At 40.5% G+C, this 25,090-nt stretch overlaps 1 protein-coding gene across 1 annotated transcript in view; it reads right to left on the bottom strand.

The window, feature by feature from the left end:
• Positions 1–25,090, bottom strand: part of tbkbp1 (TBK1 binding protein 1) — a 75,185-nt gene that overhangs the window by 35,884 nt on the left and 14,211 nt on the right. Inside the window, exons 3-6 of the mRNA XM_041816000.1 lie at positions 23,731–23,856; positions 17,185–17,289; positions 12,986–13,133; positions 5,700–5,902 (exon numbers count right to left, since the gene is read on the bottom strand). Coding sequence (XP_041671934.1) covers positions 5,700–5,902; positions 12,986–13,133; positions 17,185–17,289; positions 23,731–23,856 — 582 coding nt within the window. The remainder of the gene's footprint in view (positions 1–5,699; positions 5,903–12,985; positions 13,134–17,184; positions 17,290–23,730; positions 23,857–25,090) is intronic.

Raw genomic sequence — 25,090 nt, 5'->3', positions numbered from 1 at the left:
CAGGAAAGAAATGGCCGAGAGGGGAAAACAAGTCCTAGTCATTAATACTGATTATTCAGGCACTTTATGAGTGTGCTGGTGTAAATGGGGACTTTCAAGTCTGAATGTGAGTAGCTTTAGTCATCTAGGACAGTGGCTCCCCACCATTTTTCCTTGAAGCCTCCCATCTCCCCGCACACAATTCTATATAAGAGAATCTGAGCCCCTCAAGACCCACATGAAAAAAACTGTTGACATATTGTTGCACAAACAACCCATTTAATGGTTTTATTGATAAACCATAAGAAAGTGACTACATGTTTTTCTTCCTAAAAGCTCACTGCTTATTAAGTGCCTTATTATGACTGATCATGTACAACCTCAGAGCACACCAAGCCTCGCACCCCCTCATGATCTTTGGTGCCCCCTAGGGGGTCCTGGACCCCATTTTGTGAACCACTGATCTATATACTACAAAAAGGAACTTGACATCTTAAGTCAGAATGATGGGCCAGTATCACTTTTAACCCTTTACCTACTGACCTGGCGCTGGCATTGTGTTTTATATGTCCCGAGTATTATTACCGTAACTCTGTCAAAGTTTGTCCTATCAGAAAAATTCCAACGGCATTGGAAAGCTGAGAACTGTGGGCATGCGCACATATATGGTTCATTACGGTACTTGCAACCATATGACGTGGGCATTCATAGCAAAACACCATAGCAAAACACCAAAAGTATTGCAAGACCGCTGCATGGATTCTCAACACTGTAACTCCTCAAAAGTTTGCTCAATCTAAAAAATTCCAACGCTGACAGAGAACTGAGAATCTGTGCTTTCCGGCAATATATGATGTGTGGTATATATATATATTACGGTAATGTCAAACAGCACCGCAAAAATGGCAGCTTTGGCAGAAGAGTGAGAAAGGAGAGTGAAATAGAGAGTAAAAGGAGAGTGAGCGAGAGTGGTGTTTTGTTTTAAAAAAAAAATAGCGTTAGATAGTGGCATTTGTGCGTGTCTGTCATGTGCAATAACAATATGTTACTTGAGAATGTTGAGAACGCATTTTTCCACCTTTATTTGCACTAATTTTCACCTATGTATATAGTTATCTTTTGCACTGTGTTTTGCACACCCAGAGTTCTAGACTCAAAAAATGACTGGTGGTTGTTCTAAACATGTATAGGTTCACATTTCAAATGTCATATCAAAACTTCATGAGCAATAACAAAATTTCTTCTCATAAAAGCCATGAAAAACAAATCTGTTTTGTGTTTTTCTTCTTTTAAACTGCTGACAATTCCATGTAATATGCAATAATCATTAACCAGGTGTCAAGTCAAGTTCAAAAAAAGTCAAGTTCAAGTACTCCTGGGAAAAGGGACCAAAGCTCTCAGGCTTAGGGTATTTCCTGACTATTTTACTGCCATTATAACAAAATATGTCCAAATTGCCATTTTTAGATTCAGTAGGTAAAGGGTTAATACTTGGATTAAGAGGAAAATTCCAAAAAAGTTGGTGCACTGTGAAATAAAGAGAATGCGATGATTTGCTAATTTCATGAAAAACATTAGCTCATGCTGAATTTGATGGCAGCAACACATCTCAAAAAGTAGGGATGGAGTATTCTGCAGCTAATTAGCTTAATTATCAACATAACAGCAACAGAACTGGGTATAAAAGGAGCATTTCAGAGAGCCAGAGTCTCTCAAAAGTAAAAATGGGCAGAGGTTCACCAATCAGTAAAAAACTGATTATCCCACCATCCACAGTCCATAATATCAACAAAAGATTCAGAGAATCTTTGTGCACAAGGGACAGTACCAAAGGTGAATATTGGATGCTTGTGAGCTTCAGGCCCACAGGCATCACTGCATTAAAAAATGCATGATTCTGAACTAGAAATCACTGCATGGGTTCAGGAACACTTCAAAAATTCATCAACTGTCAGCACAGTTTGTGGTAACATCCACAAGTGCAAGCTAAGGCTGGATCATGCAAAGAAGCCATATGTGAACATGATCCAGTAACAGCACTGCCGTCTCTGGGCTAAAGCTCATTTAAAATGGACTAAGGCAAAATGGAAAACTGTTCTGTGGTCAGATGAATCAAAATTTGAAATACTGTTCGGAAAACATGGACGCTGTGTCCTGCAGGGGAAAGAGGAAGGGCCATCCAGCTTGTTACCCTGGCTCAGTTCCAAAACCTGCACCTCTGATGATATAGGGTTGCATTAGTGCCTATGGTGTGGAACTATCAATGCTAAGAAGAATATAGAGGTTTTAGAGCAATTCTGCTCCCATCTGGACAGGCCTTAACTATTTACGCAAGATGATTTTAAACCATATACTAAATCCATCACAATGGCATGGCTTCACAGGAGAAGAGTCCGGGTGCTGAAGTGACCTGGCTGCCAAACTTTTCACTAATAGAAAACATTTGGTGTGTCAGAAAATCTTGCGAAGTATACCCAGGACTGTTGGGCAGCTAGAATCCTACATCAGACAAGAATGGGACAACATTCCTCTCCCAAAACTTCAGCAACTGGTCTCCTTACTTCCAAGATGATTGTAAACATTACCCTGTCCCTACTATTTTGGGATGTGATGATCAAATCCAAAATGAGCTAGTATTACCATGAAATGGTAAAATGTCTACTTAACATCTGATATGTTGTTTATTTTCTACTGTGAATAAAATATGGGGTTGTGAGATTTGCATTCTGTTTTATTAACATTTTACACAGCGCCCCAACTTTTTTGGAATTGGGGCTGTAGCTTCTTCAGATGCTTTCTGTGTTTTGCAGTAACATTACTAAATGCTCTCTAGTTTTTTAGTCCTTTATAGATATTTGATCCTTTCACTGTATGTTGATTTATTCATCAGTCTTACTCTCAGCATTAATTTTTCGATCTTATTTTGTGCTTCATATTTTATGTATAATTAATGTCTGTCTGTATGTCGCTGTGTTTATTTTGCTTGTGTACAAGCGGCTCCAATCCAGATGCCCCTAAAGGGATTAATTAATAAAGTTGTTTGAATTGCTCTGAGTAGCTCAAGCAGGGGGAAACAGATAGAGCCACTCTGTCCCAAGGTAAAAATCCACATAAAATACCTGTAAAGTGCTCCAAATAATTCCTTTGTTGGGGTAAAAAGATGCTGTTAAGTTGTGTTACCTTCAGATAAAGCTGTCTGCTGTTTTATCTCTGTCTCCAATCTTTGAGTCAAACTCCGCTAACCAGTATATTTGTGATTTCTTTGAATCCAACTTTTGATCAGTCTTCCTATTCCACTCTGCAGCTAAATTCTCAGACTTTTAATTGTAAAATGTGTCACTCCATATTAAAAAGGAAATTTGTCTGCTGCAGCCGGACGTGTCCTTGGTAGAGCCGGAGTGTGTGGGGATCTCTGCTCTCTGCACCGCTCATCATCGCTCATCATCGCCTCAGGCTTTGACTAAACTGTCAAGGTCAGGGATTTGTGTCCCACCGAAGACATCCATGCCAGAAATATATTCCCCCTGTGGTGCTTTAAAGCTGTTGAATTGCACTGTCCATCATCTCTGACATGCTTTATAGGACAACCAGAACTGTGAGCATGTGCAGACCAGGAAACCTGGAACTGATGCATAATCAAGATCTTCCCCTTACTTTCAAATTAATACAATCATTATTTTTGCAGGAAATGTATTCATTGACAATTTTGCACACCCTGACCCTCAACTGTATGTGGCTAAAAACAAATTTGATCTAATTTATTTGATGTTTTTTTGTCATCTACCAAGAGCTTTCTGGAATATCCTCCTGGACTGAACATTGTTTTTGGGACTGGCTGACTATCAGCTTGGCCAATTACCACAGCTTATATTCAGTTTTACTGATTATCTGTACTCTCTCACGTAATGCCCAGCCCACATCGCTATCTGATTGGCTCAGATGTAACACAAATTATAGCCAATCAACACTGGAGCCTGACATGCAGAGAGACAGAGCAGGCTGGAGAGGGACAGAGGCATTGTGAAGGTAATTTTGCAACACACAGTCCTGCTGCAGTTTCTCTAAAGACAAACCCGTCCAGTTTCCCTGTAACTCCAGAGATAATGCAGAATAGTGAACACTGTTGCTGTGCTTTCTGTGGGAATTTGTGCCCATACATTCTGTCGAGCATTTATGAGGTCAGGCACCGATGTTGGACATAAAGGCCTGGCTCAAAATCTCAGTTCCAGTTCATCCCAAAGGTAATGGATGAAGTCAAGTTCTTCCCCACCAAACTCTTCAAACCATGTCTTTATAGTCCTTCTTTGTGCTCTGGGGCACAGTCATGATGAAATATGAAGGGCCTTCCACAAACTGTTGCCACACAGTTGGAAGCAAAGCATTGTCTAAAATGTCTTGGTATGCTGAAGCATTAAGATTGGCCTTCACTGGGGATAAGGGGTCTAGCCCAAACTCTGAAAAACAGCCCCATACCATCATCCCTCCTCCACCAAACTTCACAGGTGGCACAATGCAGTCAGGCAGGTAACATTATACCCATATGACTGCCAAAACAAAAAGCATGGTTTGTCACTCTACAGAACACTTTTCCACAGTTTTACAGTCCAGTGCCGGTGTGCTTGACATCAGTGGTTCCCAGCCTTTCTTAGGGCCCCCTGCTCATATCGAAGAAAAGCTAAGCCCCCACAGGACCCACTTGGAAAAAATAAACATCAATATTAACTGTTTTCATTGAAAAAATCCCAACATAACAGGCCTGAATACATTTGTTCTTGATAAAAGATTGTTTAATAAACTAACCGTTATTACAACAGTCTACTAGGGCCACTCTAGAAAAAAAAAATTAAAGAGGAGCTGTTACTTTTTCAAAAACAAAAAACAAAAAAGACTTTTTAAACTGTCAGGTTTAGAAAGCTTTTTTTTTCTTTAAAGGTCACATATTTTACCCCTATAAGACAAGTTTATGTTGGTCTAAGAGGTCCCCAAAACATGTCTGTGAAGTCTGTTCCTGAAAAAACACTCCAGTATTGGGTTTGGTACGTCTTAAAACCCCTCTGTTTCAGTTTCTGTGTCTGTGGCTTTAAATGTTGCTGAGCTGTCTGACTCCGCCCCTCTCAGGAAATGGATGTGGCTTTCCTGATCCTCCTCTTAACTGCCTGCTGAGAGGAGGATCAGGAGAGGAGGGTGGAACTTTCTTCTAAGTGGGGAGGGCCAACCAAACCTGGGGGCGGTGCTAACTTCCCACATGACGTCATGAGGGTAAAATTTGAGAACAGTGTGTTTTAGCACACATTTTCAGAAAGGTGGAGAAAGATACAGGGTAGAGAATGGATTATTTTGGTACTTGAGGCACATATTTTGTTAGAAAAGCCAGAAAAGTGTATTTTGTATAACATGTGACCTTTAAAAATTGTAAATGTACAGCTAGGCGCTTAATTTTCTACAACTGTGGCAGCGAGTCTTATTGAAACACCTGAACTCAATTATTAACTGGCGTGTCCAAATACTATTGTCCATATGATATTTGATTTGAATTAGCATGAGTGCAGCCTCACTCTTGGAGGGTCTTACTCTCACTCTCCACTTTAGAGGCTTTTTGGCCCTATTGTGGCAGACTTCTTAAACAAGCGTGTATAAGAGTGTTAGTTAGGAGAGGGTGACAGGGTTGTAGAGTTAGGGTTATATTTGGTTTGAGGCCCTTTGGTGACGTTAACACTGACCCGTTCCCTCTGGTTGTTCTGCAGCATCCTCATCTCCTCCTTCAGCCTCTCACATTCCCCCTTTAGCTCCTCCTCTCGCTGACACGCCCCCTGGGCTTCATGCCGCGCCCCTTCAAGCTCCGCCTCCAGCCGCTGCAGCTTCAAGTCGGAGAGGGCGTCCAGGCTACGGGAGCTCTGCAGGGTCATGGCCGGACAATCCAGCACTAAAAGACACAGAAAAAAGGATATGGGGTATAAAAGAACCATCATCAGCGATCGCCCTGACTAACGCCATGTTTTTCCTCTCCTTTCTCTCGTTGTCATACATTAGACAAGGATTAAAGAGCTAAAGAGCTGACTTCTTCCAAGGCCAGCAGCTTTCACTGTGTACCTGTGTGGGCATGTTAGTGATTCAGCCCCGCTCACACACGCTCCGTCCTTGAGCCAGAAGACAGTGTAACGGCGCAGCAGGAGCATCTTTTCTATCTCAGCTCCTCCCGCCTCCTCCTCCGTTTGACACACAGACTGCAGATTTTCCCACAGTCAAACTCATTCATATGCGCAAACGGTTATTAATCACCAATACAAGCTTACAAGTGTCAGTTATCATGCTCAATCCAAAGAATTAAGAGACCTTTTCAAACCTATTTAGCATTAAATATGAGATTCTGATGCTAAATTATTCCTCCTCTTCATCAAGGTGTGCACCTATAGAAGGCACCTGTTGAGTTGGCGGTGACACCTGTTCCCATCCACGTCATTATGGGGCAGATTTTAGTACAGCTGACTCATCTTTATGTTTAGTAGACAGCATGTTTATCTGAACTTTTGTGCTGTTAATTTCTTTATTTACTTTTACTGGTTTCATGCAAAGCAAAAAAAAAAAATTCATAAAGAGTAACAGAAGATGCGTTCACTGCTGTGCGAAAAAATCCTCCAGGATGAGCTGCATGTGAGATTGCAAACAGCTGAATATTTCATCAAGACTTTACCCAGAGTTTCTGGTGCCAGCCTCCCAGTACTTCTTCTCTGCTCTTCAGTTTATACTGTGAATAAGTTAGACTACATGTAGCATTGATAGAATGGCAACATTTCCTTTGTAGCTTCCAAAAGCTCACTCTATCGCTTCTTCCACCACATTTTACAACATGGCAAATCCTCACGTCTCACCCTGTGGCACAAGCTACAGGTCACAGATGTAATACTGCACCTGTCATGAAGAAAAGTGAAATTTTGAGGTGGATAAACTTTAAAATTTTAAATGAAATGACACATCCTTTCTGGAAAATATAAACCTTTTAACTTCCTAAAACTCACCTGTGGTAGAAGCAAATCAAATCAAGGGAAAATATCCAAGTTAAGCACAACTCAACCCAAGAAAGACAAAGTATTCTGCAGGCTACATATTATTCCGGTGTGAACTTGTAATTCTCCTGAAGTCTAGCATCTACAGCTGCTCTGAGCTGTCTGCTGCACTTGGTGAGGGCACACTTTGTTGGCTGAAGCAAAACCACTGTATGCCAGATGGTGGCGCAGGCAGAGAAGGTGGAAATTAGGGGCAAAGAAGCTGAACAACAGAACCACTGGGAATCTCTATATACCTATAACAGCCGGTGGGTAAAATATACCTGTTATCAAAGAGAACTGATTTTTATTAATAGCACTGATTAAGAGCTATCATTTAACCACAGATTGATCACGCAGTTCGTAAACGTCTCCACCACCAGGTTCTTCTTCACTCATAGCATAAATTAAATCTATTAACATTTCACATTAATGAATGTTTTTTTTCACCAGTGGTATGTATGTTAAAGGTTTGATTAGGCAGTGAAGCGGTAGAAAGAAGGCATTTTCATGGCAACATCTTTTGTTAATGTGCTGATGCAAAATAAAACTGAGGGAGAATCAATGCTTTCTTATAGGGTCAATTTGACCTTCATGACAGTTCTGGGTATAAATTGCCATTTGTAAAATTCAAATTTATGCAAACATCTTTTTTATGCAACCAAGTGCTGCCAACACTTCTAGAGTTAATGTGGCTTCTACATCCACAGCGTGGTATTATGGGTCCAACTCCACTCTTTGTAAGTTTGATTACGGTTTATTTTACAGAATATGTTAACACCCATGTTGTTACTGCAAATTAACAAGTTTGTGTTCCAATTCTGATGTGCATCTAACTTTATGCTCCACTATCGTTGCCATAGCTTGTGTATAAGCCAAAGGAGATGCTTGTCAGTGTAGCCCCTTTAATGAGAGACCAGCTAAAGAGCAGGCATGGAGGCTAGGCTCTTTGACAGGGAAATCTGATCTACTTAATTAAGCTTATTCTAATGAAACTGAGCTCAAACAGTGTTTGAGTTAGGCTCATTTGGTAGTGAGGGTGCTCATATACTGAGGCTTTAACCCTCAATGAACTGGTCACAGAATTGACTCCATTTGGTGCATGACTTTTGTGCTGTTAATTCTCTCTCTCTTCCCATATTTCCTGTGTCTCTTCGACTGTCCTACACTTTGTTTTAGCACAGCTTTGGTGCATCCCATCTTCATCAACCCAAACTGCACTGATACTCCTATTTACCAGTACCTCATATAACCCCTCTGCAACACACAGAACTATCGCTTTAATATTTCCATTGAAATTTAATCTGGCATGTACTGCAAAGCTCTTCCCTTCATACTGTTCTGTTTTTATATTTCGATTGCTTGGTATGATTTTTTTAATCTTATTCTAGATGTTCCATGCCAGCAAGAATACTGCTGAGCTGTTTCAGTGTTTGATTTCTTTTATTCTACTTCTGTGTTTATTTTATTTTTTTTTAACAAAAAGCAGGTTAGATCCCTTGTATGTAAAATGTACTTTAAAATCAATTCAATTTGGACTCTGATTCTGATTGGAAATGATTGAAAATAAATTGGGTGTCAGGAGACATGCAAAGAGCATGCAAGCAGAGCAGATATTATTCTAGGCAGTGAAATAAATAAAGCTGTTCATGATCTGTTGAAATAAAGTACTGCACATTAATTATGATCATTTTCATTAGGTATTTTTAGCCATTTGTTTGGGCTGGCAGGGGGTTACACTAGGGTGGCTTATTACAGAATTGAAAAACCAAAATTTCTACTTTGATTTGGCTCGGAAGAACATTTTAGTATATTTTTAGTACTCATCTCTAGTTACTATAGTGCAGTGCTGTGAAAAGGTATTTACCACCTTCATGATTTCTCATTTTCGGATCATAAAACACATTTTAATATTAGATATAGATAACCCAAGTAAATACAAAATGCATTTTTTAAATGATGATTTCATTTATTAAAAAGCCACCCAAACATACCTGACCCTTTGCGAAAAAGTAACCCTCTCTGCCCCGTGATTCAGTCAGGAACACCCTTGTCATACATTTGAACATTTTATTGCAAAATGGATCTTTGACTTAGCGGAGAAGGCTCTGCTCTAAAAATCCTCCCTGGGTTAGTCAAGCAGCATGCTTTGACTTTCCATGGTGCGCATAGCTGTAAACCCCCATATGGAAGGACACATTGGCAGTATGTGCTGCATACAATTATACTTTTAAAAATCAATTAATCACTAGTAGCATTGAATATGAGGGTGCAACAAGCTGTACGCTATAAAGGAGGAGGCAGGGGTGGAGGAGGGGAAGCTTTGCCAAAAGCAGCATGATGCATCAGCATTAATACAAGCAGGGATAGTTAAAGCATATACATATTTAAAAAAACACAGCTGTGTTAAGACAAAGAGCTGTGATTGGCTGTGGGAGCTGGGATGTGATAATTGGGATCAGCTGGCTGGGCGTATATTTACCGTGTCCTGCATGAACTAACGCTGCACTACATTTATCCACATTTTCAGAAATCTGAGTTTTCACTAGCCACAGCCAGGCCTGATTACTTGTAAACCTGTTAAATCCAGAAATCCCTTAAATGGAACCTGTCTGATGAAGTGGAGTAGGCTAAAAGATCTCAAAAAGCAACAACATCATGGCGCCATCTGAAGAATTTCAAGAACAGTTGAGAAACAAAGTCACTGACATCTATCAGTCTGGAAAGGGCTAAAGCCATTTCTGAGGTTTTGGGACCAGTGAACCACGAAGAGAGCCATTATCCACAAATGGGGAAAACTTGGAACCTTCCCAGGAGCAATCTGCCAAACAAAATTACTCCGAGAGCGCATCGACAACTCATCCATGAGGTCACAAAAGAACCCAGAACAACAACTTAAGTTAGTTAAGGTCGGAGTGATGGTTAACAATAGGGAAGGGACTGGGCAAAAATGGCAAGGCCCAAACCACTGCTAGTCAAGAAGAACACAAAGGCTTATGTCACATTTGATGGAAAAACATCTTGATGATCCCCAAGACTTTTGGGAAATATTCTGTGGACTCATAAGATAAAAGTTTCACTTTTTGAACAATAAGCATACCATAGGGCATGCAAGTCTTAGATTTTCTTTCTTCACAAAGTGAAAGTAAAAACTTTCTTGGGTTCTTATTTGAAGAGTTTTTGCTTTATACACCAGAGCTTCAGCAAGATCTAACAGTCTTTTGTGTAGTGAAATAACGCTAGTGAAAACACATAAGAGAAGTTTTTTTACATCAAGCGATAAAGAACAACCTTTTAACCTTCACCTTAAGTTTGATTTTACACCATCAGGACAGCATTTCATTTTTGCGGCAATAGCACATGCATAACAACCTCCCTTTGACTCATGAAATAAAGTTTTTTAGTGTGTTAAGTCTGTTTTGTATCATGGTAATTGTCTCTAAAATGCTGAAAACTGATAAATATTGTCAGAAGTCTCCCAAAATAATCAGGAAAATATGTAAAAATGCCCAAATCTGCCGTTTTTGGCTTAATAATCCATCATTTTGAATAATTCGAGGATTTATTCAGACTTTTCCCTCCAAATGCAGTCAAAGAATTGCAGTGACCTTCCTTTGCTGAGGCATCTTTGAAACTTTAATATGTTTCATATAAATGAATTAATTTGCATTATAATGAGTGAAATCATCTCACAGATTTTCTTACATTTGGTTCAGCACACTAATCACAACAGGGATCAGTCAGCAGCGCAGATGGAAGCAACAGGCTGAATAACAGAGAAAGAAAGCCTCGGTTCTGCAGCACCAGCAGCTTCTCTCTGAATGTTTCAGAGGCAGAGTGATTGAATTTCAATCACCAGCATCGACTCATAGATTGGAGGTCTCTGCCGCTGCAGCTGTGACTGACAGGAAGGTTAGAACAAAATGTCCGAGCTCGTTCGCTTCAACAGGCCAAAGATTAACCTGGCCTCAATTAAAACGCTCCACGGACAGATCGTTAGGTTGATTAAAGATGGAGGGGAAATGAGCAGTGATTACAGAAACAGAGATAACTGTAAGAAGGCTTTTTAAATGGATTGTACGATGGATTGATGGAAAAGATGGAGAGGTGGATAGGTAATATGTGGAAGGACAGATGGATACTTTGATGAATAGATGAAAAGAGATGTCAGAGTTAAAGTTGAAGAGATGGATGGAAGAATAAAAAAGAGGAGTAGATGGATGAAGGGAAAGGCATATGTATGATTTGGGAGAAGGAGGGGTTAATGGATGCACAGAAAGATGGATTGACAAAAAGACGGTGGAACGGATAAAGAGTGGATGCAGAGCTGATGCAGGGGATGGATCAGAGACGGATCAGTAGATGGGCTGATACGTGGAAGGATGATGAATGATTAAATGCATTCATAAAGGGACAGACAGGCAAACGTGAAAGGATATAGATGATGAATCTAGGAGACAGACTGACAATGAGATGTATGAAGAGGTGGAGAGATGGAAAAGGAATTTTAGATCCAATGGATGAATTCTTGGATGAACTTATGGATGGACAGATAGATGGAAGGATGGATGCACAAACTGACTGAGGGACACCAGACACCCAGAGAGATGGAGAATGTAGAAGGTAATAGAAAGATTTGGGGGAGAAGATGATGGATTAATGGAAGGATGGATGGATGGATGAACAGATAGACGTATGGCTGAATGAATGGATTCATGGATCAATGCAAGGATGGATAGATGGATGAATCAATGAATGGATGGTTGGATGAATCTATACATAAATGGATACATGGCTGGTTGGATGGATGCATGGATGAATCAATTCATGGATGTAAGGATGGATGGATGGATCAATTCATGCATGCATGGATGGATGGATGGATAGATGGATCAATTCATGGATAGATGGATGGATGTACAAATAGATGAATCAATGCATGGATGGATGGATGGGTAGATGGATGGATGGATGAATAGATGAATCAATGCATGGATGGATAGATGATTGATCAATTGATCGATAAACTGATGGATCCATCCATCTAGGAATCCATTCATCCAAGCATCTATCCATGATGGATGGATGCATGGATGGATGCATCTTTGGATGGATGGATAGATCCATGCATGGGTGAATGATAGATGACAAGTAAATGACTGAATTGTTAGTAAATGATTAGATAAATAGAAGCATGATAGAAAGAGTGATGGGAGGAGTGGCTGATGGACAGATGGAAGAACAGATAGATGCAAAGATGGATGAACAAACAGATGGCTAGATGAAGCAATGACTGGGTTGACGGCTGTACATATTATTTTCAACCTAAAAAATATTAACTAGGAAAGACTCAAAGAGATTAGGGATCTTATTCACAAGAGAGTTCTGGCTGAGAAAGACCATACTCGCCTTTGTCAAAGTTACAAACATAAAATAACAAATACATTTAAACAGAGATCAACATATCTTTGCTCATCTAGCAGAAAGTCACCAATCAAAGCATCTACAACCTGATGCATCTTCCTCCAGTACCTTCAATCTACTTTGAAACCAGAGCAACAACGCTGTCACTTTCTGCACTTTTCATATGAATAAAATCACACGAGTATGGAGAGAGCTGGTTATGTATTGCCTTATAAATGAGGATGTTCCACTTATTTCGTCTTAGAGTGGCAGATGCAGGCCAGATAGATGAATGAGAAAGACAACAGTGTTAGATGAAAGGTATGATAAATGGAGAGATGGACGGCTGGATACAAAGACGGTTGATGGATGGATATAAAGATGGGCAGACTAATAGCATATCATGCTCATAAAAACATGTTAATTTCTTTAAGCATACATTGCAGATCTGAGTTCATGGCAATAGAAACTGTTAGCTTCCCCAAGAGGATATTTCACTTTGGAATAAAGTAAAACCATGCTGATGTTGACAGCCTGTGGAAGGTCTAACGGTTACTTACTGTGAGTGTCTGGTCCAGCGTGCAGCTGCAGGTACTGCATGTCTTTGCTGTGCAACTGCATGTTGAGTTTCTGCAGCGAGCTGTCTCTCTGCCTCAAAGCCGACTCCAGGCCCAGGATCCGCTCCACATGCTTCTCCACCAGGCTAGTCTGCAATCACACACAATTTACAAGTCAACATTCAAATTCACTTCAATTCAGAGTAAATAAATGGGACAGTTTCTACACCCTTGTTTGTAATGCACCATATTGATGCCATAATGTGGACGGATCTGTGCCTGTGTTTATGTTTCTATTTAAATCAATCAATGAGTTCTGGTGGAAGCAGCAAGAGGTGGTGGAGCTGTTCGTTAGCCTTCTTGGAAATATGGAGGAACTATTTTCCCTGCTGGAAGGTTTAAGGTAAAATGATGCCCAGCAGGAAAATGAAGCTTTGTATCCGATGGCAGCCTCAGCTTCTGGTGACATTGACTCTGTATCACTTCTTTGGCAGGTGGCAGTCTGGCACACCTCATTCCTTAATCACTGTGACTGCAGAAAACCGCTGATTTTGCTCGGCGTGAGCCACTCAGCGGACTCCAATCTCATATGAGACGGTTTATTATCACAGAGGAGATCTGTGAAAGAGCAGCCAGACAATCTGTTCAGTTGGAAGCCTCTACCTGGATCTGGATCCACTTTGATTTGTTACAGCAAGTGTTCAAGAAATGAGACTGCCACAGTTTCACATGGATGTACATCTGTTAACAAAAGGGACAAAAGCTTATTGTTTTTTACTCTTTTAATGATGATAATTTCTGGAATTGATAATTAAATGGTGTCAAAAATTATTTAGAAAAAAACCCTCAAGTACATGTTGTGTTTCAGAGTGAAATTGTCACTATTTGACTTTGAAGGGCTCTTTTCTTTGACAGATGGTGACTCAGAACAAGAAGTTATGAAACAAGTTGGCTAAGAAGGGAACCACGATGAGACGAGAAGTATTGGCTACACTGCAAAGTCAGGATGATTCAGCACTTTTCCAAAACTAACAAACAATGGAGCCAGTGCCTGATAAATCAGAATTGATTGTTTACTTCTGCATTGCCAACCTGCCCTAACTAAGAATCTACCCGGCACACCAGAATACACAGGTACTATCCAGGTGACTTGCAGTGATAGAATGAAAACAATTGTTCAGTCCAGCAATGCTGGAATTTTCAGGTGCATTTGCTTTATTTGTCTTGCACAGTCCTGTCCCTGCAGTTTCAGCTTGCTTTAACCACTTTTTTTAACTGCTGGGACCTGTATCTCTCTATTTATTGACATGTTAGTCATGCATTTGGTGATGTTATCATCTTGTACCTTTTGGTCCTTTATGAATTGCCCTTTCAGATCAACACATTTGTCTGAATCGGAATCTGAATCACTTGTGCATTGTGCAGAAAACACCAATTAGATCATTGTTAGGACTGCCAGGGTACAAAGACAGAAGGTCTGACCAGTGGATTGTGTGTAAATGCAAAGAGGAAATCCTAAAACAAAGACAGAGCTTGAATTGCAAAATGATTTAATGTATGTTTTTTTATGAACAGGCTTAAGAAGGAAAGCATTTATTCGAAACATGTCAATGAAAAACTTTTGGAAATCTGCAGCCTTCACTGTAGGTGAGAGCAGGTGTTATGGTTCAGCAAGTGACTGTGTTAACTGGTGACTCTTTTCACTCTTGTCTAAAATATAATAAGCAGGTATGAAATCAGTAAAAACTTAACAAAGAGGCACCTAAAGTTTAAGACAACTTCAGACATATTCCACATAAAGTAAACATGGCTGTTAGTTAAACTGTAACCAACAGGTAACCGACGATAGATCCTGTGATTTCTAGTATCATTGTTGGTCTTTCGTACAACTAAACCCCGCCTGCAGCTACCAACCCATTCTCCTCAGACGCAGACCAGTCAGAACCATTTTCAGCATGGGTGATGTAACTTTGAGCCTTTCAAGATGGATTTGCCTGATAACTAGAGATGTTCCAATGTGTCTATTTTTCTATTCAGCTTATTACCCACGCCGTTAAAATTGGCAGGGGGTTATGTAAAGGGTTCCATATCTTTGTTTGTTTGTTTGTATGTGTACAAGATAACTCGAGAACCGAGAGTCGGATCTTCACCAAACTTTCAGGGAATATTGGGACAGAATCGCTTAGATTTTGGGTGATGAACCAAGCACCTGTTCGGTTTTTCTTGCACTTTGAATTTTGAGCACCATAGTATTCAATGGGAGCGTGAATTCCTCGGTGGAGCTGCTTAGGCGTGGGTCTGCCGCCTCAGATGGCCATTCTAGTTTAAATTGTGTTTAACTGACTAATCTAACGAGAAGAGAATACTTAGAAAACAGTCAACTTCATTACAGCAACACTGTTAGCCATGCTTTACATGGTATATCAGGCTTACATCACACTTGCTAACACTAGCAGCTAGCTCCACGATGTGGTCTTTTCACTTCGGTTGAGTTGTTAAACCACAGACTGTAAAAACAATCAGACAAACCCTGTGTGACGTCAGCCATCTGCTTACAATAGGCAGACTCAAACTGCTTTGGAGGCAGATCCGCGGGGGCTTCCATATTGAAACTGCTGACCTAGCCGAACTTTGGATCAACCTAACAGCCCGCCCACTAACTCGACTTCCTATCAGCTAGCTAGCTAGCATTCTGGTTGACAGATGGGTAGCTTCTGCCTGTTGAACTATCTGTCAATCAAATAAGACACGCTTTTAAACCAGGCTGAAACCAGTTCATTTGTAGTGTAAAAAAATGGCTTTTTGACATGTTGTGTATGTGACTTCGGGTTTTCCTGCCGGCCTCAAGTGGACACTCGCCATATTGCAATTTTTTACACTTCCGCATTGGCCTTATTTTTCAGGACTAGAGGTTGTAGCTTGGGTTGTACGTGAGTTCAACTCTTAACAGCCTGCATACCACTTTATCTCTACTCATTACTTAAAAGACTGTCATAAGGCGGTGTTCCTACTACACACTAACTGCTAAGCTTCTCATACTTACATCTGTTGAAGCGTCATGTGAAAGCTCAGACTGGAAGGCTGCAGCCATTAACTGAAGCTACAGCGGCTCCTAGTGGCGAGAGGTTTATCACAGTTTGAAAGAGCATATAAGACTGGGATTTCAAGCCTGTGTTTATAAAAACTTGTTGGTGTTTAGTTTAACTGACTGGTAAATCTCACACTGGCTAATTTGATAACCGTTTAACTGCGTGCATCCCTACTGATAACAGACATGACGTCTGCCCAGTGCATGATTCACTGAGAGAAATATCAGCTGTTTGCTACTGAATGAAATAAAGTATCTCTAAAAATGTGGATTTTGAATTGATTTAGAATCATAAAAATTAAGTGATTCTAACATGAACAACTTCTTCCAGCAGCTCTAACATTCAACTTTAATATCTTGCATTTTCCCACTACATTAGGAGTTCATTAATCCATTTCTGTTTAATTTTCTCTTACCCTCCTCTATTCATTTCACCAGGAGAGAAACAGAACACAGCACCTTCAATGGCAGCACATAAAACTGAGCAGTATGGCCAAATAGGAGATTTGGGCTGTAGCCTGGGTCTGAGAGCTCTTTCTTCCTGGGCCAGTTCATCTCTGTGCCATGGCCGAGCATTTAAGACTGTTTAAGGACCTTTTTTGGCTTTTTTCTCCTGCCTCTTTCCTGATTTCACACACTTGATTTCCTGCCTGGACCTTGGATTAGTTTACTGGAGTGGTCTACTTTTCTGGTTTCAAACCTTGCCTGCATCATTCGCCATGAAACCTTTTCTGTTTTTAATGTTTGTTCTGGGCATTTGTCTCCATTCTGACAGTCAGCATTTGGATTCTTACTCTTATATTACTGTTTCTCTCCATTTAATGCATGATAAACTGTTCTTTTTATAAGATTTAAACCTGAAAAACTTTTCTGTGCGAAAAGTTAGGAGTATAAGCATGCAGGTGTTTACACACTTTGATGTTATGGTTTATTTGGGACTTTACTGAGATGCATTCGTCACCTTTTCATGTGATGTTTGAGAGATTTACATGTAATATTCTGCCTCAGTCAGCAGAATGCAGAGCTATAAAAATTCATTATACATGCGCCATATGGCTCATGTGCACAGTTACTATAAAATAGCAAAGGCAGTGGAGTGGATAAAGTCTCTGACCATCTTGTCCAGGTCCCTCTGGAGGTTGCTCTTCTCCATGTGAATCTTCTCGTAGGCCTGGATCACGTCCTCCAGCTGCTCCTCTCGCTCCTTCCTCTTCTGGAGCTGAAGCGAAAAAACAAATAAAAAGTCTGACACACATTTTCTTTTATTTTCAGTTTCCAAACTTCATCAGAAAACAGAGAAGAACACGCGAGAAACTTTCTGAGAGACTCATCAAAATGTCTCTTAAGAAAGCGTTACATAACCGAGCAAATTTAGGACACCAAAATCCTGACACCTCAGCATGAACAGAACACAGCCTCCCTGGTTTCGTCAAATGGATAAATCATGTTTCAAAAGTCATCTTCTACGCTATAAATTCTTGATCTGTCGCTGATTTATTCCCTTCACAGTGTGACATAAGGAAAGCTGGATGCATGATCACAGATTTTTGCAGCAACACACACAGATATTGAGTGAAATGAAGAGATTTCAGGAGCATACGAGGACACAGAAAAGCATTAATTTATTCTTTTTTTTTCCTGGAGAATACGGCCACTACTGATAAGGCAGAGAATGAGAGTGGGAGCAGCTGCAAGGGAGTGAGATAAACAGAGAGCCGGCGAGCACAAAGAGGTGTATCAGAGCTGGAGCACCGAGGCCTATTCAGTGTGACTATGGTAACATATGCTTGTAGAAAACTGGCACTAAGGTGAGGACGGCTTGTCAGCAGCATCGTGACTGAAGACGGCAGCGTGGTGCATGAAGAAATAAGACCCTAACCCTTTAGCATAAAAATATCACTGCTAAAAATGTTCACACTTTACATTTTCACCTCAGTCATGATACTGTAAGTGAGACTGGATGTTGCTTATTTGGCCTGAAAGACTCAGAATTCTCTGGTTTTGAAGAGCTATTTTGAAAAGCACACATGATAAGTGTAACCATACTGTGTACATTTGCTCTCTGGCTAGCAACTATTGATTCTGAAACATAAAATTCCAGAAACAGCAAAAGTTTCAAGAACAACTTTAGCAGACCAGCGCGTTTCGCTTGTGGTCATCATCAGGGTCGTCAAAAATGAGGTTGCAAACAAGTTCCACTAACAATGCAACTTAGAATGACTTTAAGTCTCAGAGATATTCAACCCCTGAACAGAATCCCTCACAAAAGCTCAAATATGCAAAACCAGTGACATTTCAAGCACACCTGATGCAACTAATCAAGGGCTTTCTTGGCTGCAGCAGGTTTACTTAAAGGGATACTTCAACATTTTGGCAAATTTGCCCATTGCCATAACTCCTATAGTCTGAGTAAAAGGTTTGTTACCTTTAGTTGTCCGTGCAAGCTGTTTTTAGATCGGCGCTGCCAAGCTGCTGTGCCAACTCAATGGAGACGGTATTTTTAGCTTTCCCTCATCAAACTCATGAAATACACAATCCAACAACTCCAAACGCTCTCGTTGAAAAGTTGTGACCTGCACATTCACCACGCTATGAAATAATAATGTATAATTATGTAACATTACGACACATGAAGCAAGTACTCGGAACTACTTTCCGAGTAAACCACTGGGCGGAGTGACACAGTGCAACAGCCATGTCTGGAGTGTAGTTCCGGCTTTGCATTTAGCTTTAAAACATCTCCGTCTCATATCATTCCGTGATTATTTCATAGCGTGGTGAATGTGCAGGTCACAACTTGTCCAGGAGAGAGTTTTGGAGTTGTTGGATTGTGTATTTAATGAGTTTGATGAGGGAAAGTCAAACATACCGTGTGTCTCCATTGAGTTGGCACAGCAGCTCCGAACTCGGCACCACCGATCTAAAAATAGCTTGCACGGACAACTAAAGGTAATGAACCTATTACTCAGACTATAGGGATTATGGCAATGGGCAAATTTGCCAAAATGTTAAAGTATCCCTTTAAACTGGAACACATGAAATATCTGAACTGCAATGAATGAATCCATCAGGCCATCAATCCACTGATCATTCCATACATCCATCCGTCCATGTATCAATCCATCAATCCATCCGTCTGTCCGTCCATCCATCCATCCATCCATGCATTGATTCATCCATCCATCCATCCATCCATCCATGCATTGATTCATCCATCCATCCATGCATTGATCCATCCATCCATCCATCCATCCATCCATCCATCCAACCATGCATTGATTCATCCATCCATCCATGCATTGATCCATCCATCCATCCATCCATCCATCCATCCATCCATCCATCCATCCATCCAACCATGCATTCATTCATCCATCCATCCATGCATTGATCCATCCATCCATCCATCCATCCATCCATCCATCCATCCATCCAACCATGCATTCATTCATCCATGCATTCATTCAGGTATCAAACCATCCATGCATGTTATTGATTCACTGATAATGATCATTGCCTTTCACAATCAAGGGACAGGATACAAAAACACAGCAAAGGCACTCAATGTTCATAGAGACACTGTTGGAAGCATAGTTCTTAAGTTCCATGTTACAGGAACAGTGGTTACACTAACTGGGCGGAGTAGGAAAAGGAAGCTATCAATGGCTGCAACCAGATATCTGAGAAGGAAAGTTGGTGGCAACATGGACTGAGGTTTCAGTGAGTACAGCAAGGCATACTGAATTTTGACAGTTTCTATGGCAGAACTCCAAGACGTACAACACTACTGACCTAAAAGCACAAGAAATGTCTGCTCAAATATGCCTAAAAGCTGTAGAGGTTTTGGGATTCTGTTCTGTGTAGTGATGAAACAAAACTGGAACTTTCTGGCGTAATGGATCAGCGAAATATCTGGAGGAAGAAGAATGATGCATACACCGATAAGAACACTGTGCCCACAGTTTAGCATGGTGGTAACTCGGTGTTGCTCTGGGGCTGCTTTGCATCCTCTAACAGCGTGATGAAGGCAAGATGGATTCACTGAAGTATCAGGAAATCTTAGGAGGAAATCTCATGCTTTCTGTGAAGAAACCGAAGCTTGGGCGTCACTGGACCTTCCAACAGGAGAGTGATCCCAAGCATTCCTCAAATTCCACCAAGGCTTGGCTGCAGAAGAAGTCCTGGAAGGTTCTACAATGGCCATCACAGTTGCCTAACTTGAACCCCAAATCTCTGATGGGCTTTTAAGAAGGCAGTAGCAGCATGCAGACCCAAGAATATGACTGAGCTGGGCGCCCTTGCACACGAGGAATGAGCTAAGATTCCTCAGGGACGCTACCAGAAGCTGGTGTCCAGCTAAATCTAATTTGCAGCAGGTCATAGAAGAAGAAGGGTGGTCTAAGATCTAATGATGCTTGTCATGAAGGGTTGAATAGTTTTGAGACTGGAGAAAACTTTATAAGTTGCATTTTTATTTAGATTTGGGGAAACCACTTGGAGCATTCCTTATGTTGAGCTATTTCAGGTACTTTTATTTGATTTGTACATTGCAAAAGCAGAACGTTTCATAATAAACCTGATTTGCAATGGGGGTTGAATAATTTTGATTGCAAATGTACATATCTACTAAAACAATGTAAATATGGCTCTCTATTTACCTTTTTAACTAATTTGGCCAGGATATGCATGCAGCTTGCAGTGAAAATTGGCCTTCTATTCTCTGGATTACTGGCTTGCGAGACATAGCGCCTCATGCAGGCAGCCTGAAAGCCTTGACTTGTTAACATGCAAATGAAATGACGCGAAAAGTGAGCTGTGACGCAGACAGAAACGGCCGGCAGAAGATTAACATTTACAATAATCAATGGAAAATTTAGCACCAATTATGCATATACGTCAATTCTTTCAGCTTCATCTGATAAGTACGTCACAGTTTTACCCAAAAGGAAAAAGGAAAAAGTGTGAGCTTCAGGAGGTGTGGGAAGTCATGTCCCTACAGAGCATGCTCAGCCAGCCGTGGCACATTTCATCAGTCTGAACACCCGGTGTCAGAGCTCTGTGACCTTGTGTGTCCTGAGCTAATCGTTTCTGCTTTCTTATAAACTTCCTCTTTTTTTCTTTTTTGCCATCTTGCTCTTTTTCTTTTACCTTTTCCCTCGTTACTTTGTGCGTCAGTTGTTTTCCTGTCCTATTTCTGACCCTTTTTATGCACACAGCCACAGAAAAAAGTAGAGTTGCCTTTTTGAACACAAGTTTGAAGAAGAAAAGCTGATTCCTAGTCCTGAGCTTGCACACATCATGTTTTATATTCTAAATCATGCTGTGTGTATTCAGACCCACCGGTTAATTACAAAATGTGCTATCCCTTCATCCACCGTAGGATGTGTTGGAAAAAAGACATGTCTACTGCATTTTTTTAGCTAAATCTTGGCCAGGTTCGGTCCCAATTACACCGCCGTCTTGCAAAAATAGAACAGCAGCGTGAAAATCCCATGTCACACTGCTCGTTGGACGCTTTCTTTAAAAAACACCCAATCTGGGTAATTTTGCTTGGGCAGCAGCTTTAGTGCTTAATTAGTTCTGGATGTCTTTCAGAGTATGTCCACCAGGGTTGGCCTACATTCACCAGTAATTCAATTAATGCACATGCAGGGAGGGATTTCTGCAGAATGAAGAACTGAGGAACCTCTGGTGTGGTGAGAGTGGTTTAAAAATTAAAATGAACACATAATAAAGTGGATTTCACCCCGTCTTTTGCTCCTTTTTCTCTTCTACATTGTTGGGAATGTTTTTGCAGAATTGTCACACTTCATCAAACAAATTTGACCTGAGACAAAAGTCAGTTTTTTTTTCAGTGATGATTTCATTTATTATGGGAAAAAAGCCATCCAAACCTATGAGGCCCAATGTGAAAAAGTCATTGCCTCAAATTGTTAAATCTTGACTTAACTTTGATTAACCACATTTTTTGGGAAGCTGAGTTCAATTTCACAAGCCACACCCAGACCTGATTACTGTCAGACCTGTTGAATCCAGAAACCCCTGAAATAGAACCTGTCTGATAAAGTCAAGTAGGCTACAAGATCTCAAAAAGCAACACATCATGGCGCCATTTAAAGAAATTCAAGAACAGATAAGAAGTAAAGTCATTGCCATCTATCAGTCTGGAAAGGGTTACAAAGCCATTTCTAAGGCTTTGGTACACCAGTGAACCATGAGGTGAGCCATTATCCACAAATAGGGAAAACTTTGAACATTAGTGAACTTTCCAAGGAGTGTCCGGCCAACCAAAATGACTCCATGAGCGCATATACGGCTTATCCAGGAGGTCACAAAAGAACCCAGAACAACATCAGGTCTCACTGGCCTCAGTTAAGGTCAGAGTTCATGATTCAGTAATAAGAAAGACACCGGGCAAATATGGCACCATGGGAGAGTTCAAAGGTCAAAACCACTGCTGACCAAAAACAACACAAAGGCTCGTCTCATGTTTGACTAAAAATATCTTGACGATCCCCAAGACTTTTGGGAAATATTCTGTGGACTGTCAAAATTAATTTTTTTGTTAGCCTGAATTTAGTGCTTTTGTTGGCCATCTATGCACTTAAACAATATACAGAAGGGAATCAAGTTTACAACAAATGGCATGCAAGTCTTAAATTTTCTTTTAAAGTGGAACATAAAACATTTTTTGAATTTGACATTTGAAGAGTTTTTACTTTACACACTAGAATGCCTACATTGCTTCAGCAACATCAAACAGTCTTGTGTTGTGAGATGACATCAGTGAAAACATACAAGACTAGTTTAATGAAGTTTAGAGATAAAGAACACTCTTGTAAAGCCAACCGTTACGCATTACAAAAACATCTGAAGTTTGATTTAGCACCACCAGAACAGTTGCAATAGCAAAAACGCAACAACCTTAGTTTGACTCATGAAATGAAGGTTTTTGGTGTGTTACGTCTGTTTGGCATCATGGACTATAGGTCTAAGATGAAAACAAAGGGGGAGACTGGACTGGCATCAGCTGAGGAAACAAGTGTAAGACCAGAACTGTACTGAACTAAAGCATGGACCATACATAAGAGCTGTGACAGGCTTTAGACAGAGGCTTTTTTAATTCCTACCTGCTTCTCCATGTGTTTTTGCTGTTAAATCTGACAATTTTGCTTGAATGTTTCCCTACTTTTAGGACACAAAAGTGGCTAAAGAATTCAGAACAGCACAGTTGTAAACAGCTCATAACACAATCTTTTGGTGGAGTTTTTCCAAGCAGAAATCCCCTACTTGCCCCCCATGGAGAGCTCTCAGCTGCTGTGCATCTGTAAAGAATCTTTTGTGCAAAATAGAGTGGGCCAAAATTCCTCCACAGCAATATGAAAGACTCATTGCCAGTTATCCCAAATGCTTGCTAGAGGTTGTTGCCCCTAAGGGTGGCAGAACCAGTTATTAAGTTAAGTGGCAGTCACTTTTCCACATGGGTCCGGGTAGGTTTAGGTGGCTTTTTCATATATCATCATTTAAAACCTACATTTTATTGACTCAGGTTATCTTTGTCTAATATTAATTGTAATCTGAAGCATGTAACAGTGACTTTTTCACTGTTCTCCTTCCATCCTTATATTCTACTACTTCCTCTCCTCGTCTCCTTTCCTACCTCATGGGTTAGGACGTTGACTCTCTGCTGCAGGTTGCCGTTCTCTGACTGCAGCAGCGCCGTCTCTTTGCTCTCAAAGGAGCAGTAGGAGTTGGTGTTGTCCCCGAACTCACTGATCATCGGGAACTGCAGCAAAGAGAGAAAAACAGCATTAAAAAATTAGGCGTAGTAATAATGAAACCTTGTGGAGAAAGTTTAGAAAACTCTGAGTTTGCTTGTTTGTTCATGCATCTTTCTCCGGCTGTATTGTGCAACTTTTCTGATGATTTCACTCTGGGATCATTAAAGATTCATCTGACATCAACTGCAACTTCGTTTTTTGGCCCACATATCACTCCGTTTGTTTTTTTCTCTCCTGCTCATGAAGTAGATTTATTTTCTCCTAAACTCATGTGCGACTTTGTTTGGCGAGTGTCTTTGATTGTACTTTCTGATTTCAGCCCACACAAGGAAACATGAAGAGACTGATTGTCCATCAATCTGTAACTCTGCTCGTCCATCTGTCCACATTCCGTAACAAAACGCTGCAGAATGACAAATACTTTTACTAAATTACACCCACTGGCCCAAAAATGGGTGCAGAAATGTTCTTTTGAGTGTCTTTTATGCCAAATATTTGAGACAGTCCACTAAGGCCTCTTCAAAACCAGCCAATATGTTTTTTTTATTTTTCATCATTTGAAAAAGAAAAGATCCATATTTCCCATGAGCAAACACCAGCAATATGAGACACATGCTGACACCAGGGTTGAAGCTCATAAAAGCCTATCACAATAATGTTAGCAAGTCAATATGATGCATTTTATGCTCTAGGGGCACATAGCATAATACCAAAATTCCAAAAAAGTTGGGAAACTTGTAAAATGTAAATAAAAATAGAATGCAATGATTATCAAATCTCATAAACCCACATTTTATTCACTATGGAACATAAATAACATATCAGATGTTGAAGCTGAGACATTTTATCAGTTCATTAAAAATATTAGCTCATCTTTTAATTTCATGTCAGCCTCACATCTTAAAAAGTAGGGACAGGGCCATGTTTATCATTGTGTAGCGTCTCCTCTCCTCTTAACAACAGTCTGTAAATGTCTGGAAAGTGAGGAGACCAGTTGCTTAGAGTGATGTTGTCCCATTCCTATCTGATCTATGTATCTAGCTGCTCAACAGTCCTGAGCCTTCTTTGTGAGATTTTTATAATGCTTCAGATGTTTTCCATTGGTGAAAGTGCTGGAGGCAGGCAGGCCAGTTCAGCATTCAGACTCTTCTATTGTGAAGCCGAGGTGTTGTGATGGACGTGCTATGTGGTTTAGCATTGTCCTGCTGAAATAGTACAGACCTTCTCTGAAAGAGACGT

This window comes from Cheilinus undulatus, linkage group 20 (genome assembly GCF_018320785.1).
Source record: "Cheilinus undulatus linkage group 20, ASM1832078v1, whole genome shotgun sequence".
NCBI lineage: Eukaryota > Metazoa > Chordata > Actinopteri > Labriformes > Labridae > Cheilinus > Cheilinus undulatus.
Note: the sequence above shows the minus strand (reverse complement) of the source record. Positions and strands in the feature narration are given on the sequence as shown.